This window comes from Gallus gallus, chromosome 10 (assembly GCF_016699485.2).
Source record: "Gallus gallus isolate bGalGal1 chromosome 10, bGalGal1.mat.broiler.GRCg7b, whole genome shotgun sequence".
In the NCBI taxonomy this organism is placed as follows: Eukaryota; Metazoa; Chordata; class Aves; order Galliformes; family Phasianidae; genus Gallus; species Gallus gallus.
Window position 1 is genome coordinate 823264 of NC_052541.1, and position 17234 is coordinate 840497.

General features: G+C 45.2%; 2 protein-coding genes across 2 annotated transcripts; one reads left to right on the plus strand and one right to left on the minus strand.

The window, feature by feature from the left end:
* The first annotated feature begins 2629 nt into the window (after window positions 1-2629).
* Window positions 2630-5459, plus strand: LOC101748538 (olfactory receptor 6B1-like). The gene has a single exon (XM_015279103.3). It carries the CDS (start codon window positions 3313-3315, stop codon window positions 4282-4284), a length of 972 nt encoding a protein of 323 aa, XP_015134589.3. The 5' UTR covers window positions 2630-3312; the 3' UTR covers window positions 4285-5459.
* A 6359-nt stretch (window positions 5460-11818) lies between these two features.
* Window positions 11819-13314, minus strand: LOC100857343 (olfactory receptor 12D3-like). The gene has a single exon (XM_025154055.2). The coding sequence runs from the start codon at window positions 13194-13196 to the stop codon at window positions 12405-12407; it is 792 nt and encodes a 263-aa protein (XP_025009823.2). The 5' UTR covers window positions 13197-13314; the 3' UTR covers window positions 11819-12404.
* Between the last annotated feature and the right edge of the window lie 3920 nt (window positions 13315-17234).

Genomic DNA, 17234 nt, shown 5'->3' on the forward strand with positions numbered 1-17234 from the left:
CTTGCTAGGGAGACAGTGACATCCAGGTAGCATCTCCAGACTCTCTGGAATGTAAGGTGGTATTAACTTTTGATAAAAGTCTACATGTGCCATGCAGATCCTTGGTGCAGAACTGCAACAGCATGGGAGAGTGGGAGAGAGATACAGAACGGACAGCTTTGGACAGACAGTATCTGCCACTCAAACTGTGTTGTTGTATATTGAAGGAAGACCTGTCATTGGTACGAGGATTTTGTTTTCCAGCTCATGAAACAGCTACTGGGCCACTGGTATCATGGAACAGATCCTCCTGGATTACATGCTTGATCACATAAGGAATGAGCGTGTGATCCGAGACAGCCAGCACGGCTTCACCAGGGGAAGGGGCTTAACCAATCTTGTGGCTTTCTATGATGGAGTGATGGTGTTGGTGGATGAGGGGAAGGCGACCGATGTCATTTACCTGGACTTGACCAAGGCCTTTGACATGGTCCCCCACCACATCCTTATCTCCAAATTGGAGGGATGTGGATTTGATGGATGGACCACTCGTTGGATAAGAAATTGGTTGAAAGGCCGCAGACAGAGGGTGGTGATCAATGGTTCTTTGTCCAGGTGGAGGCTGGTAACGAGCGGAGTCCCCCAGGGGTCTGTCTTGGGACCGGTGCTCTTTAACATCTTTATCAATGACATCAACGATGGAATCGAGTCACCCTCAGCAAATTTGCTGACAACACCAAGCTGAGTGGTGCAGTTGACATGGAGGAAGGAAGGGTTGCCATTCAGAGGGACCTTGACAGACTTGAAAGGTGGGCCCGGATGAACCTAATGAGGTTCAACACGGCAAAGTGCAGGGTTTTGCACTTGGGCTGGAGGAACCCCAGGCATCTATACAGACTGGAAGGAGCAGTCCTTGGGAGCGGCTCTGCAGAGAAGGACGTGGGGGTCCTGATGGATGACTTAACTTGAGCCAGCAGTGTGCACTTGCAGCTCGGAAAGAAAATGGTATCCTGGGCTCCATCATGAGAGAGGTGGCCAGCAGGGACAGGGAGGTGGTTGTCCCTCTCCACTCTGCTCTTGTGAGGCCCCATCTGGAGTACTGTGTCCAGGTATGGAGCCCCCAGTACAAGAAAGACAGAGAGCTGCTGGAGAGGGTCCAGAGAAGGGCCACAAAGATGATCAGGGGACTGGAGCACCTCCCCTACAAGGACAGGCTGAGGGAGCTGGGCTTATTCAGCCTGGAGAAGAGAAGGCTGCGGGGTGACCTCATTGCAGCCTTTCAGTACCTGAAGGGAGCCTATAAACAGGAAGGGAGTAAACTCTTTGAAAGGGTAGATAACAGCAGGACAAGGGGGAACGGTTTTAAGTTGAAAGAGGGAAGATTTAGGTTGGATGTTAGGGGGAAGTTCTTTACCAGGAGAGTGGTGAGGTGCTGGAACGGGCTGCCCAGAGAGGTTGTGGATGCCCCGTCCCTGGAGGTGTTCAAGGCCAGGTTGGATGAGGCCCTGGGCAACCTGGTCTAGTAAATGGGGAGGTTGGTGGCCCTGCCTGGCAGGGGGGTTGGAGATTCATGATCCTTGAGGTCCCTGCCAACCCAGGCCATTCTGTGATTCTGTTATTTTAGAACTGCCTACAAGCACAAATGTGGTGATTAACATGGCAGGGGAGGAAAAAAAAAGAGTCACACTTGCTGCCATCTCTCCAGAGACCAAATCCTTCAGGGAACGGTCTGAAAGCTTGCTGACAAGGTCTCAAAAGCCTCCGTGTAGAACTACGCTCCTGTATACAAAAAGCAGTCGCAGCTTGGTCTAGACGGTCAGAGATTCTTCAAAGGCTGTAGAACTGTGACTACTTTAAGACATTTCCAGTTTCTCTTCCATGTATGATTTCAAGAATAACAAAGGAACACAAAGACTTGGAGGTGAATCAAAAGATGGGTCCAATGAGCAGCTGATTGATGCTCAGATGACAAGTCTCAAGCTTTGGTTTCCTTCTGCCCTGCTTGTGAACTTCACAAAGACTAAGTCTTGTAAGTTAATTGCATGCAGTTACCATGGTTTCATTTTGGTGTAATAGTTTACGCATAATGTTAATGAGGCAGTGCTTTCAAAAGACTTCATAAGCTAACAGGAATTATTGTACCGTGGATTTTACCGTCAGAAATAGTCCTCTAGAAATTTTGGACTTTGTAGGGTGCCGAGGCTGCTCCTACCTTTCTGGAAATAAAATGACGGCAGTGCAATCACTGGAGCTCCTAATGGCCTAATTGTTATTGGTTCCTTTTAAAAGCAATTCACTTGATCTGAAAAGGGAAAATGTCTATTTTTTAACTGAAAGTCAAGGAACCGCACTAGTTGGTAAATGGGGAGAAAAATCATATTTAAATATTAATTTAATGGATCAAAAAGTAGGTAGAAGTGTATCCTATTCTACAGTGTTACCCAGCCCCTGGATGTAGATAGATTCCAGCTGTGGATTTGTACTATAGAGTCCAACAGATCTTTGTGAAGCAGGTCTACCATCCACTGAGAGATTTCAAGTTAAGCTTCCTCTTTCATATTCATGTGGTTGCCTTTTTTTTTTTTTTTTTTTTAATCAGCAACATGTGTTTTTCAGTAAAACTGCTTTTCCCCAGATGAAGTAACAGGATTCTAATTATAGTTCTCACGAAAGTAAATTATGATGAAATAGAGACAAAATACAATCCTGTGGTCCATATCCACAAAGAATAATTTTTGCATCATTGTTTAACTTTTGCAAATATTGTTAAATGTTATTTAACTTTGCAGATTGTTTCAACAGGCAAAAATAATGACAGAGGATGATCGATTCCTACGTTCAAATACCTTCAAGACCACCATTCTGAGATGAGAGAATCCCCAAAACTAAACAGTTGGTTTAGATGCTTCTTGTCAACACCTTTGAAAAACTGACCAACAATTTAGGCAACAACTGCAATGAAGATGAATTATGGAATCCGGGGTTGGATGCACCTGAATGTACTTTAGATGGCTTCTGCATAGATTCCTACAACTATAATAGCCACGTGCATTCTCCTCCTTACTATTGAACCTGTATTTTGGATGTTCTTAATCTCATCCCAAAGTCAGTAGGTCTCCTTGTTTACATTAACTAAGAGAGGAAAACAACAAGGCAGGCATCTAAAGCTTAATCACAAAATTCCTATTCAGGGTTAGGACTTTCTATTCAATTTTCACAGAAATAAGCATTTAACGTTGAATCCTCTTTCCTATATTACCCTTTTTGCTTTATCCAGTTTCTTTTTTCCTGGTCTGTACTTAATCTACAATGGTCAGCTCTACGCTTTGCTGAATGGAGGAGAAGAATTCCACCCAAATCAACATCTTTCTCTTGCAAGGATTCCCAGGCCTTATGGACTTGAAGGTATTGCTCTTCATAGTATTGCTGCTGACATACATTGTAACGGTTGTGGAGAATGTGCTCATCATTTCCCTGATCAAAGCAAACCATGAACTCTGCAAACCCATGTATTTCTTTCTTGGTCAACTATCTTTCATTGAGGTCTGGTACATCTCTGTCATTGTCCCCAAACTCTTGGCAAATTTCATTGCAGAAGACAGGAGCATTTCCTTTGCTGGATGCATGACCCAACTCTATTTCTTCAGTTCTTTCTTATGCACTGAATGTGTCCTTCTCTCTGCCATGGCGTACGATCGCTATGTGGCCATCTGTCAACCACTGCGCTATCTCTTCATCATGACGTACCAAATGTGCGTATGCCTGATAGCTCTCTCCTGGTTCACTGGGTTCACTGTGTCCTTGATCAAGATTTCCTTCATCTCTCAGTTGGAGTTCTGTGGTTCCCATGTTATTAACCATTTCTTCTGTGACGTCAGCCCAGTGCTAAACCTTGCCTGCACTGATATGTCAGTGGCAGAGATGGTGGACTTTGTGTTGGCCTTGTTCATCCTGCTCGTTCCCCTCTCCATCACGGTTGTCTCCTACCTATTAATTATCACAACAATCCTGCACATCCCCACCACCCAAAGTAAGAAGAAAGCCTTCTCTACATGTGCTTCCCACTTAACTGTGGTCGTCATTTTCTTCTCAGCCACTCTCTTCATGTACGCGCGGCCCAAGAAAATCTCTTCTTATGATATGAATAAACTTGTGTCAGCTGTGTATACAATTGTCACACCCATGTTAAACCCTTTCGTTTACTGCCTGAGGAATCAGGAACTGAAGAGAGCATTTAAAAAAGCTCTCTCAGTAAAAATCACTCTCTCTGAAGTCTCCAGAACCATTCCTTCTCTCCAAATGTGAAAACTTGTTAATAGAGTGTCCCTCTATACATTCTGATCCATTCATGCCTCTCATGTGTATGTATAGACACCCACTGGATGCCATTCATTGAAAGATGAAAGGGAAGTAATCAAAATATATTAAAAACAAGTGATGCAATGCATTTGCTCTCTATCTGCTGAGTGCCCCCATCCTCCCCAGCCTACTCCCCCCTTTTATTGTTCAGCAAGACCACACAGTATGGAATATCCCACGGACACTTTCTGTTAGCTGTCCTGGTTCTATCTCTTCACAGCTTCCTCTGCATTCCCAGCCTCCTCAAGGCAAGGCAGTATGAGGAGTTGAAAAGTCCTTGACTTAGTGTAAGCACTGCTCTGCAACATCTAAAATATTGATAGTTTATCAACATTTTTCTCATCCTATATTCAAAATACAGCAGCTTGCTGGCTACCAGGAAGTGAATAACCTCTGTCCCAGCTGAAACCAGAACTACAGCATGTCATGTGCTTACATATACTCCATTACCCAAGATTCTAGCTATGGGGGCTGCTCTGAAAGTAATGCTCTCTGTTTTATTACGCTGGCCCATGATGTCAGCGGCAGATGTTGGTGGCATGGCATTAGAAAGAGAACCTGCAAAACAGCTCAGTCTCAGTGTGGATCACCTACAGGAAAGGATGCCAGCATCTACATGATCACAATCCTACATTCTGAGGCGTTGCCACACCTGAACTCTCTTCCCTCTTCCCTGCATAGAAGACAACTGACTGCACGGACAAGTCACCAAGGAACATGGCTATGAACATTCCCTTCAGGTTCAATCTGAGAAATAAATGCCTGACTATCCACTCTGCTTCTCCTTGTAATTAATCTCCCTATATTGCCTTAACATTGGGCAAAACAACACAGTTGTGATGAGCATAGGAAATGGCTTCACGGCTCTAACCCCTGTCTGCAGCGGGCTTTCCCGTAGCTCATATGAATCTGTCGTTATTGTTGTGTTTGGAACCATCCATGAGGACATGGGTGCTCTCTATTCTTAGGGATTGCTCAGTGTTGATACTACGCCCAAACTTAAGGCATCATCTCTCTCAAATGTGTCTGATAACCCAAAGGGATGGATCATTCTCTCAGCCTCACTAAGCCCTGCAAATGTTTTAATTCCTCTCCATACTGTGACACTACGTTTTTTTCTTCTCATTAAAGACTTTGTGCAGCACAGCTGGGGACTTGTGATTTCTTTTCCACCTTCATTCATTAGGGACCAGTTCTGCAAGGAAAATCCATGGTAGTAATCTGTCTAGTCTTCAGAAAGTCCTTTCACTCTCACACTGCATTCCCCTAGAGAAGACAGCTCATGGTTTAGGCAGGTATACTCTTTACTGGGTAAAAATCATACAAATAAAGAACCATCACCTTTGGAGAACACATCCCAAATACGGATGGATCATTCTCTCGATATCACTAGGTCAAGCAAATGTATTACTTCCTCTCTATACTGAACCCCTACATTTTCCTTCTCATTAAAGATGTTGTGCAACATAGCTAGGGACTTGTGATTTGTTTTACTCCTGCTGCCATTGTTCACCTGCTCTAATAAGAAAAGCAATGCCCTCTGCCCTAAGCTTACCTCATATCTTTGGAATCACAGGAGGGAGAACCTGTCCTCTCCCACGGCAGCGAGTCCATCCCCAGGCAAGAGAAAGACAGTGGTCCCTCCCAAGCTCAACCACTCTGTGCTTCTGTGATATATTATAACAGCAGAGTCTGGAAGAGCAGGGAATGGCTTCTGTGGAAGACAGAAGGCTCTGTGGGCATCCTGTCCATGTGTTTAATACCTTCAGAGGGAGTGTGGATGGGAGGAAGAAGCATGAGAGAGGCAGCCTCTTCTCAGTGGTGCCCCTGTGAGAGGACAAAAAGCAGTGATCATCAGTGGGAATCCACAGAACACCACACACAGTATTCCTCGTGTTCTGTGAAGATGGTCAAAGATGGGAATGAGCTTTCCAGGGATGTTGAGGAGTCTGTCTCATTGGAATAAGCAACATCCCAGCAGACATGGCTCTGAACAGCCTCCTCAGGAAAACACATTCTGTCCCATGCCTGAGATTTCTTACGCAACCATTGGGTGTTGACACATCTGTAAACCAAGTTATGCTGTGTTACCACACAGAAAAGTAGTGAGTGAGTGCCCCATCCCTGCAAGTTCTCCAGGCCAGGTAGGATGGGGCCCTGGGCAGCCTGATGTGGTGGGAGGCAATCCCGCCCATAGCAGTGCAGTTAGATCTGGGTGATCTTTATGGTACCTTCCAACACAAACTTTTCTATGATTTGTGATAACATTTGAACCCCTGTAGGGAAATCCCAAAAGATTTCTATTTCATTGCCTTCACCACTCAGTCACAACTACATGCTTCAGCTACTTATGCTGGGATCATCACATGCCCTGGGCAATGGCTGACTAGCTCCCTGGGATTCCCAGGGACAGGTGGCACTTAAAGCCCAGTGGATGGGACCAGCACTTGTGGGGATTCAAGACACCATTCAGAATAGAGACTGAAAAACAAATTTGGCAGGGTGTGGAAGAGGGCACTGAGAAAAAAAGGCTGTCTCCAGGAGACAAGCAGAAGACAAGGGGGGTGCGAAATCTCCCTGTGGTGATGACCCTGACCGGAGAAGAAGTGCATGAAGGCAACTTGTGGCTGCGATAGGATGAGCACTTGCATGGTCAGTTAGGATCTAGATATGAAGGAGACTTGTTAAGTGTTCTGTTGACATGTTGGGGAGGAAGGAAAGTTGCAAGAGGGAACTTGGAAATGTATATAGGGGATGTTAGAACCTGCAATAAAGAATATGAATCGTTCATGCATCTGAGTCGGTGCCTTCAGACACTGAATGCACTACATCAGACACTCGATTGCAGGCTTACATAGGCACTGAGAAATGGAACATCAAGGCTGCACCTGCACCTCTCAGCATCTTGGCCTCACACTGCCATCTGGCTTATCTTGCTGGAGAGGCTGGTTTCACTCCTGTTATGGTTTTTTGGGTTCACTGTAAGAAAGACATTGAGGCCCTGGAGCGTGTTCAGAGAAGGGCAACAAAGCTGGTGAGGGGTCTGGAGCACAGGCCTTATGAGGAACGGCTGAAGGAGCTGGGATTGTTCAGTCTGGAGAAGAGGAGGCTCAGGGAAGACCTTATTGCTCTCTATAACTACCTGAAGGGAGGTTGGAGTGAGCTGGGGGTCAGCCTCTTCTCTCGTGTGACTAGTGATAGGACTAGAGGGAATGGCTTCAAGCTGCACCAGGGAAGGTTCAGGCTGGACGTTAGGAAATACTACTTCTCTGAAAGGGTGGTCAGGCACGGGAATGGGCTGCCCAGAGAGGTGGTGGAGTCACCGAGCCTGGTGGTGTTCAAAGAGCGTTTGGATGTTGTGTTGAGGACATGGTTGAGCGAGAACCATTGGTGAAGGGCAAATGGTTGGACTGGATGATCCTGTGGGCCTTTTCCAAACTTAGCAATTCTATGATTCTATGATTCTGTGACTTTTGTTATTGGTATTCCACATCATAACATCATGTAGAACACTGGGAGGTAAAGAGTTAATGCTCCAGTACCATTGACTGCCAGTTTTATGGGAACCTGGTTCTCAGAAGAGAAGAACTACATACCCCAGAGGACTTTGCGTTTCCATTTTCCATTCATTGGAAAAGATAAAACTGCTTGCAAGTCATGAGACTGCCCTCACTTTTGCTGCTCGTCTCAGCAGTGTGTGCTCCCCATCCATCTCACCTTCAGCTTTAGACTAAAGAGTTCGGTTTTGGACACTCTCTGTCACATTTTATTTGATTTATAAGCCTCAATTCCAATTACATTGGACTATATTATCTTGTGTTCTGATATACTTAGTAAATTAACTTTACTCCTCAGATAGTTACTTCTATTTTCTTTTCAGCCGCATGTCCCTATCCTTCCCCGTTTTTCCCTTTCCCCTTACCCAGGGAGTGGGTCTGTGGGTCCCCCTGCCCCATTAGTCACAGAACCAGGCCAAACCGTCCTGTAAACCACCAACAACACCCTCCCACACCATTTTTTGGGGACAGAGGGCCTGTGGGCCTGATGTTCCCCTGTCACAGACTCAGATAGATCTAGAGATAACTCCATGACATCTAAGATGGCCTCGCTGCTGCTTGCAAGGAAACAAGGGCAAGGGCAGCTCTGCAGAGACAAACACTGATGGTGGTATTTGGCAGCTGGAATTTTAGTGCCCACTTTGCTTCTTCCCTACAACTACCATGCCAGTTCTTGCTGAGACTGTTGCAAAAGCAAGAGAAGTCTATGGAAAGTGTAAAATGGAGACGCAACTGACAGTGCCCATTGGCTGAGCTTTGGAGAGGGACAGGTCTATTTTTCAGAACTGGCTCTTATCAATCATGGGTAGCTTCTGTGAACACCTCTCACAGAATCCACCCCTGCTATCAAAACCTTGCCACACAAACCCAATACAGGGACCGGGAGGGAGACCAGAGGGTGTTTGTGTTGGTGGGATAGGCTTGTCCAGAGGTTCTTGCCACCACTTCAAGGGATGCCCAGGGCCTGAGAAGGGTCCAAAAAGACAGGTGATGTACAAAAGCACACATATCCATCACTGGATGAGAATGGGTCCTGTTTCCTTCTGACCATGGTGCAACACTATTTGGATGCTGGTGTTGAGCAGTCAGTGTGGAGGTGGTGGTGATGTTGGCAGTGGCTGAGCATATGCAGAGCAGCGCTAAGAGGTGGTCGCAGTTGAGAAGGTGAGCAGGAGGGCTGCAAGGAGTATTGCCAATAGGAAAAGCAGTATGATAAATAAGACCAATATGCAGAAATGAGAGATGACAACTTATTCAAGAGTTTCCATCTGTTACCCACAGGTTATCAGTAGCAAGGACATGAAACCCATCCTAGAAGTGGGGGAGAAGCAACATCAAAAAGGTACATTTAAGATAACCAGCAAAGCTTTGACCCACTTAAGATCACAGAATGACAGAAATATCTGCAACAAAGGCACATCCTCAGAGAGAAAAGCACTGTTGAGGTTAAAAACCATGCAATCTGTATATCATATGCCACCTGGCATATTGTGCCACAGGTGAGGATTTCAGTCACCACCTCTCTCCGTTACTTCCAGGGAAGAATCAAAGGTAGTTTTGTGTTGGTAATGCTCAGGAGAGATGTTCATTCCCAGGTGCTTTCCCTCATATATTTGAAGAGATGCGTAATCTGCTGTGAGTGGTGGGTGGAGGACTCTCTTGCTAGGGAGACGGTGACATCCAGGTAGCATCTCCAGACTCTCTGGAATGTAAGGTGGTATTAACTTTTGATAAAAGTCTACATGTGCCATGCAGATCCTTGGTGCAGAACTGCAACAGCATGGGAGAGTGGGAGAGAGATACAGAACGGACAGCTTTGGACAGACAGTATCTGCCACTCAAACTGTGTTGTTGTATATTGAAGGAAGACCTGTCATTGGTACGAGGATTTTGTTTTCCAGCTCATGTAACAGCTACAGGGCCACTGGTATCTTAGAACTGCCTACAAACACAAATGCAGTGATTAACACGGCAGGGGAGGGGGCTTATGACAAGAGGCCTGAAAAAACAGATTCTGGAGTTACAGACGTAGGTGACAAAAACTGGAGCAACCAGAGTGGGAAAACGAATCACTAGGAGGACTAATGTCCAGCTAGCGAATACACAGAAGGGACTCTGCAAGACAGACGTTTGTCATGGTTTTGTATCTTTGCGATTGGTATTCCACTTCATAACATCATGGACAAAAGAGAAGAAGAACTACGTATCCCAGAGGACCTCACGGTCAGAGAAGGAAGATACATCACGGAAGATACGTCATCAGGTTGCGTGCGGTCTTTTTCACTTTCGCTTGCTGCCAGGGAGAGGAGTGGGTGTGCTTCCAAGCCGTGTGCCTTCATCAAGTAGGGCTTTCGGTTTCGGAAACTCTCTCTCTCTCTCTCTTTCTCTCTCTATCACTCTTTCGCTTTCTATCATTTCATTTGATTTATTATCCTTGCTTCCAATTAGATTGTATTATATCGTGTCATCTTGCATTCCAACATCGTAGTTAGTAAAATAAGTTCTCCTTCTTAGATCGTTGCCGCTGCTCCATTTTTTTTTGTTGTTTGTTTTGTTTGTTTGTTTTTTTGGGAAGTCAGGGAGGCCTGCGAGCCTACTGCCCCCCTGTCACGGGCACAGATCTATCTAGATAACTCCGTGACAATGTTGAAAACATCAGAGGCCTGGGAGACCATAACTGTAGAGACCCAAGGTCTAGACCGATACGCTCACAAATATTTTCTCTTAGAAAAGATAGGCATTCATGCTGTCTGTGTTATGTGGAAGCTTGTAAATAGAGGGTCCTTCTGTCCATGCTGATCTGTTTGTGGCTCTGTGTGTGTGTGTGTGTACGCAGGCACCCACTGGGAATTCATGGTCATGTTCACCACTAGCAAGGAAGGGAGGTGGGGATAAACAGCAATCATTCCACTCACCTGCCCAGGACTGCAGGAATTGCCCAGGTCTTTTAGTGCACTGGAATGAGCTACTCAACACACACTGCACCACAGCTCTCAGAATCTCTTGAAATTCAACAAAGTTCAAGTTGGCTATGTCAGATACAACAGATAAAGGAAAATCCACTCTCTACAGTGCAACAACGTTGTCTTTAGTTTGAGTATCATTCTATGATTCTATGATTCCAACTCAGTCCGTGTATGTTCTGCGTGGAACTTTTTTGTATGTTCTATGTGGGCCTTTCTTTTGTAATTCCATGTTCTTCAGTTCCAGATTATAATTGTTTGAAAACTCTATTTCTACTCTCCTCTCAATAGCAATAATAAAACGCTCTGTTAGGTGATGAAAACTCAGATCATTTGGCTCTAAGTAGGAGCTGAAAGTGAAAATGTACTGAAAACTGAAAATCACCTTACCCTCTTGTATTGAACTGAATATTTTTAAAAGTGCATTCGCATTTTTTTGGTTGTACTCAGTGTTTGTATACAAGATGGGACCCAAAAGAAATTTATATAAGCACTGGCAGTTTAATCCAGTGGGCAGCTGAGTATCACACAGTCATCCACTCGCTCTGCCCACAGGGAGACTGGGGAGAGAACTGACAAAAAGAAAGAAAGAGTAATTTTGGAGTGGAGATCAAGACAGTTTAATAGCACTGAAAATGAAAGGGAAGTAATAATAATGAAAGAAAATACAAAAGAAGCAATTGTCTGAACCCTTTGTTTTTGGCTGAAAGCTTGCTTTCCAAGGAGTTTCTTGCAAAAAGACTCTGACGTACCTAAGAGGTGAGAGTTGGGTGTTGCCATGTAGCAGTCAACATCACTTTGTGGACAGTTTTACATTTAAAAGCATTTATTTCAAGCTGTTTGCCTTCAGAAGGAAATATTTACTGGCGGAAGAACTGGCCTGTGCAAATAACTCCAGCTCGACACAGGAGACTGGAGGACAATACCGCTGTATCCTGTGAAGACAAGACACATGCGGGCACCTCCCTGCTCCCTCTTATCTGCAGGCAAGGCCTGGAACATGGGAACAGAGGAGTTCCTGCTGAGATCCAAAAAAACTCAAGAAGTGACCACTCCAAGAAAGAGCTAACTCAAACACTTTGAACTCAATGAAAAGATACAGATGCCTCAAAAGAGTTGACTCATGTCAAACGTAGGCAATATCTTTCCCAGTCTAAGCAACATTGAAAATGTAACGCATGCTTGCTTACTTGGGATATCCAGCGTTTGGATGACTAGAGATTCATTCCGCTTCCTAAACAAAGCTATCAGGTAATGGTTTAATTCCTTATCTTATCCAGCACAACTATATGGGGCTGTCTGCTTTTGCTCATGCTCTGCAAGAGACACGCATACTTCTTTTCTGGAGGCTGGAGATCAGACTGGTTACAATAGGACATCTAAAATGACAGAAGAAACATCAAGGTCTTGACTATCTCCCAGTTTAGATCTCAGCAGTAAACCCCTAATTAATTTCCACATGAGATAACGAGTATTCTTCAGTCTCGTGTAAGACAGAATCTTTTTGACCTCTTCTCTTGTAAATACGGGAAGTGGAGTAACCATGTTATGAGCCTTGTCCTTGCCACTTTCCACCAGGAAAAAGTTTTCTCCCTAACGTTTTGTTCAAAGTAGATCTCACCTCCTGATTCCTAAGAGTATAGATCAAGGGGTTTAGAGCTGGGGTGATGGCACTGTACATGACAGACACTTGCATGTCCCTTTTAGAGGAGCTGGATGAAGACGGAGGTGTATAATTGAAGAACAGCGGTATGTACAATAGTGCCACAACAGTAAGATGAGAGGCACAGGTGGAGAAGGGCTTCCATCTACCTTCCTGGGACTTGACCTTCTGGAAGAGGAAGATGATGATGTAGAGATAGGAGAGGACAATCAGAATGAATGGGCCTAGAGCAATTGATGTCGTGACAACATTGAGGAGAGTCATGCTGAGGCTAGTACTACTGCAGGCCAAGTTCAACAGTGGCTTGACATCGCAGAAAAAGTGATGAATGTGGTTGTGCCCACAGAAACTCAGTTGAGAGGTCATGATTGAATGTATCATGGCATGTGCAAAACCAACAGACCAGCTGGCCGTGGCCAGCAGCAGACAAGTCCTTGGGTTCATGACAAGGGTGTAGCACAGAGGGTTGCAAATGGCCACATAGCGATCATAGGCCATGGTGGCCAGGAGCACAGCTTCAGTACTGCCCAGGAAGTGGAAGAAGTAGAGCTGGGCCAAGCATCCACCAAAAGAAATGGGCTGACGTCCAAAGAGAAAACCAGTCAGCATCTTGGGAACAGTAACTGTAGAGTAGAAAGTGTCCAGGCAGGAAAGGTTCCCTAGGAATAAGTACATGTTGCTACATGCCCTTATAAGAAGTCCCTCCCCAGCTTTGCTGTTGGCACCCTTCAGGTCCTGGATTGCTACTATAAGATCCCCTTGGAGCCTTCTCTTCTCTGGGCTGAAGTGACACCACTCTCTCAGCCTGTCCTCACTGGGGAGGTGCTTCAGACCTCTGATCATCTTTGTGGCCCTCCTCTGGACCCGCTCCAACAGCTCTATGTCCTTTTTGTATTCCGTGCCCCAGACCTTGACGCAGTACTCCATCTGGAGTCTCTCAAGAGCAGAGTAAAGGGGCAGAATGACCTCCCTCAACCTGCTGGTCACGCTTCTCTTGATGCAACCCAGGATACAGTTGGCGGAGTCCCAGGAGGCATTCAAGGAACATTCAGATGTTGTACTGAGGGACATGGTTTAGTGGAGAAATATTGGTGGTAGGTGGATATTTGGACTGGATCATCTTGGAGGTTTTTTCCAACCCTCTGTCCTTTCATCATATTCAACTCAGTTCCTAAATAATTTCCATTTAACGTACTCTCTATTGAGACTATGTGTGTTTGTGAGAATCACTGATAAGCTTCGAGCTGTAATTGTAGGATCAGATACTGGAGAGACAGAGGATCGTCTGAAGTCAGCAGCTGACCTTGCCCCAACATAGATGAGTCTTGGTCTTCTACTTGGTGTCCATCAGGACTACCAGGGCCTTTTCTGACAGGTTGCTTTACATCAGAGCAGCCCCCAGCATGTCCTGTTGCTTGGGGTTGTTCTTCGCCTGCTGCTCTCCTTACTGAAGTTCAATACTCCTGTAGGGTTTTCGTCCTTCATGGGATTTCAAATGGGATTTCAAGTCTAGCTGCTCCATCACTTTCGCAGAGATCGAGATCATGCTGACTGACCTGTACTTCCATGAACCCTCCTTCTTACCCTTTTTGAATTTAGGAGTTACATGATCCTCCTCCACAATCTGAGCATTTCTTCCAACCACCAGAGTGGATCAAGGATTTTCCAGAGCAACTGATGTCAAATGGACTACTCACTCAGTAGATCAGGAATTGATTGGATGGTTGCACTCAAAGTGTTGTGGTCAACAACTCAGTGTCCACAGGAAGAGCGCTGATGACTGGTGCTCCTTAGGTGGTCAGTATTGAGACTGAAACTATTCAACATCTTTGTCAGCAACGTGGACATTGGAATTGAGCACACCCCCAGCAAATTGCTCATGCAACCTCATGAAGTTCAACAAGGCCAAGTGGAAGGTTCTACACATGGGAAAGGGCAATTCCAAACATGAATGCAACCTGGCAAAGATTAAACTGAGAACTGCCCTGAGGAGAGGAACCAGCATTCCTGGAGGATGAAAAGCTTGACATGAACTGGCAACGTGCACTTGAAACCCAAAAGTCAACCATATCCTGGGCTGCATCAAAAGAAGTGTAGCTAGCAATCTGAGGAGAAGATTCTCCCCCTCTACTCTGCTCTCATGAGACCCCACCTGGACTACTGTATCCTGGTCAGGGAACTGAATCATAAGAAAGATCTGTTAAAGTGGGTCCAGAGGAGGACCACAAAGATCATCAGAGGACTGGAGCACTTCTCCTATGAAGAAAGGCCAAGAAAGCTGGGGTTGTTTAGCCTAGAGAAAAGAAGGCCCCAGAAAGCCCTACAAGTGACTTTTCAATACTTACAGGGCGTCTACAGAAACAATGGTGACAGACTCTCTATCAGGGAGTGCAGTGATAGGACAAAGGGAAATGGATTTAAACTAAAACAGGATGGATTTGGATTAGATATAAGAAAGAAATACTTTACTATGAAGGGTTGTGAGGCACTGGAACAAACTGCCCAGAGAAGCTGTGGATTCCACATACCCGGAAGGATTCAAGGCCATGTTCAATAGAGGCTCTGTGTAACCTGGTCTCGTGGAAGGCGTCCGTGCCCACGGCAGGGGACTTAGAATAGACCATCCTTAAGGTCCTTTCCAACCAAATCCATTCTAGCAATCCATGAAGAGTGGCCATACAAGTACATCTGCCAAAACCCTTAGCACTCATGGGCTCATTCTGGCAGGATTCATGGATGTATATATATCCAGTTAGTTTAAGTGCTCCCTGGCCTGATCCTCTTCCACCAAACATCTCTCTTCTTTCCTCTAGAATCTACCCCTGGTCTTTGGAGCCTGGGATTCCCAGAGACTGCTCTTGCTAGTATAGATCAAGTCAAAGAAGACGTGAGCTATCTCAACATTTTCCATGACCTGTGTCACCCTGAACCATTCAGCAGCAGATCCACATTTTCCCTAGCTGCCATTTCATCACTTTTGCATGTAGCCTTTCTTGTTGACTGTTGTATCTCCTGCTGATTCAATTCTGGTTGGATTTTGGCTTTCTGGACTGCATTCCTGCATGCTCAGACAGAGTACGAGTATTTGAAAGGCAATCATTTCTAATTATCTCACCCACCTTCATTGTGTAAACTGCTAGCCAGATGCTCTGGGGAATTAACTTTGTGGCCAATCATATAACCCATACCCACACGTACGCATGCACACACATACCGCAAACTGGAGGAATGCTCTGAAGAGACAAGCAGAGACTAAGAACCCTTGGGGCTCAGGGGATGATGAAGGAGTGGTTCTTCACAACCTTTGCAAAGGAAGCTTGAATTATCTCAAAAGAAACCAGAGGGTTTGTTTGCTTTAGACAAGCTGCCTATCTCAGGTAACAACTACAATTGGTAGCCTAACTGTCTGTCACTGGCTTAAAGAAATGCAGACTGAGAGCAGGACAAAATTAACTCCAGGTATATCTTACTGCGAAAGAAACAGCTTGTGTGTTTGTTAGGATGGAATCTGGTCTCTCTAGCACCAGAATTAGGTCAAGTACCTTAAGAGCTGCATGAGCTGCATGAGCTATGTCCAGCCACACAGCTTCAGTCTGTGATATATCAGGAACACTAAGATCTTCTGCTGAGGGTCGTTTTAGATAGATGCTGCTCTGATGTATCAGATACCTTCACAAAGCAGTTTATATCTGCTGTAAGCATATGAAAGGGCCAGTACTTCTCTTTTATGCCAACATTCACAATGAGAGAGGGCTCAACGTCTGCTGCTCTGCTCTCTCTCCTACTGCTAGAGAAATAAACTTCTTCTGCCTGACCTCAACCCCTTAAGTAGACTGCTCCTTCAAGGAACTGGGGCACGTGGAGAGCCCACCCTGAAGCAGGTTCAACCTGAAGGACCCATGCTGAAGCAGTGCGAGGACAAAGGAGCAACAGAGAGGAGCCGTTATGAACTGACCACAATCCCCATTCCCCATCCTGTGTCACCTGGAGCAGGAGGAGCTAGAGGAGCTGTGAATGAAGGAGTGAAGTTGGGCCCAGGAAAAAGGAGAGGGTGGGAGAAAGGTACTTTTGTCTTTGTTTCTCAATATCCAGTCTATGTTAATTGGCAATAAATTAGATTAATTTTCCTTGATCCACGAGCTTTCTCAGTTTATTTACTCCCCCTGACCTGTTGGGAAAGGGCAGTGAGAGAATGGCTGGGTAGGACTCCGGTAGCTGTCCAAAGTCTAACTACCACAAATAGCTCTTTGTTTTGCTCTTGCACAGCTTTTGCTTTATCTAGTAAACTGTCTTTATCTCAACCCATGAGTTCTCGCATTTTTACCTTTCCCCTTCTTTTCCCCATCTCACCTGGAGAGTGAGCAAGTGGCTGTGTGGTACGTAAATGTCTGCCAGGTTTAAACCATAAGACACGTTTATATAAACCAGGGATTTAAAAGAGAACGTTTAATACATGATTTCGTCCTAACAGCATACCACCATCTGGAGACCTGAGCCTACAGGGAGCACAGGAAAACTCAAATACCTCCTCCCTTTAGCTGTAGCAGCCTTTGAAATCAGGGAGGAGATGCTGTCTCATACAGAGGAAAACTAATTTCATTTTTCCTCTGTATTGATAATTTCTCTTCCACTGTGTCTTTGGAGTTATTATCCCTACTGGAGTGAGAAAGAATTCAACCCATTTTAGAATCCTAAGGTAATCTTTCAATTTCT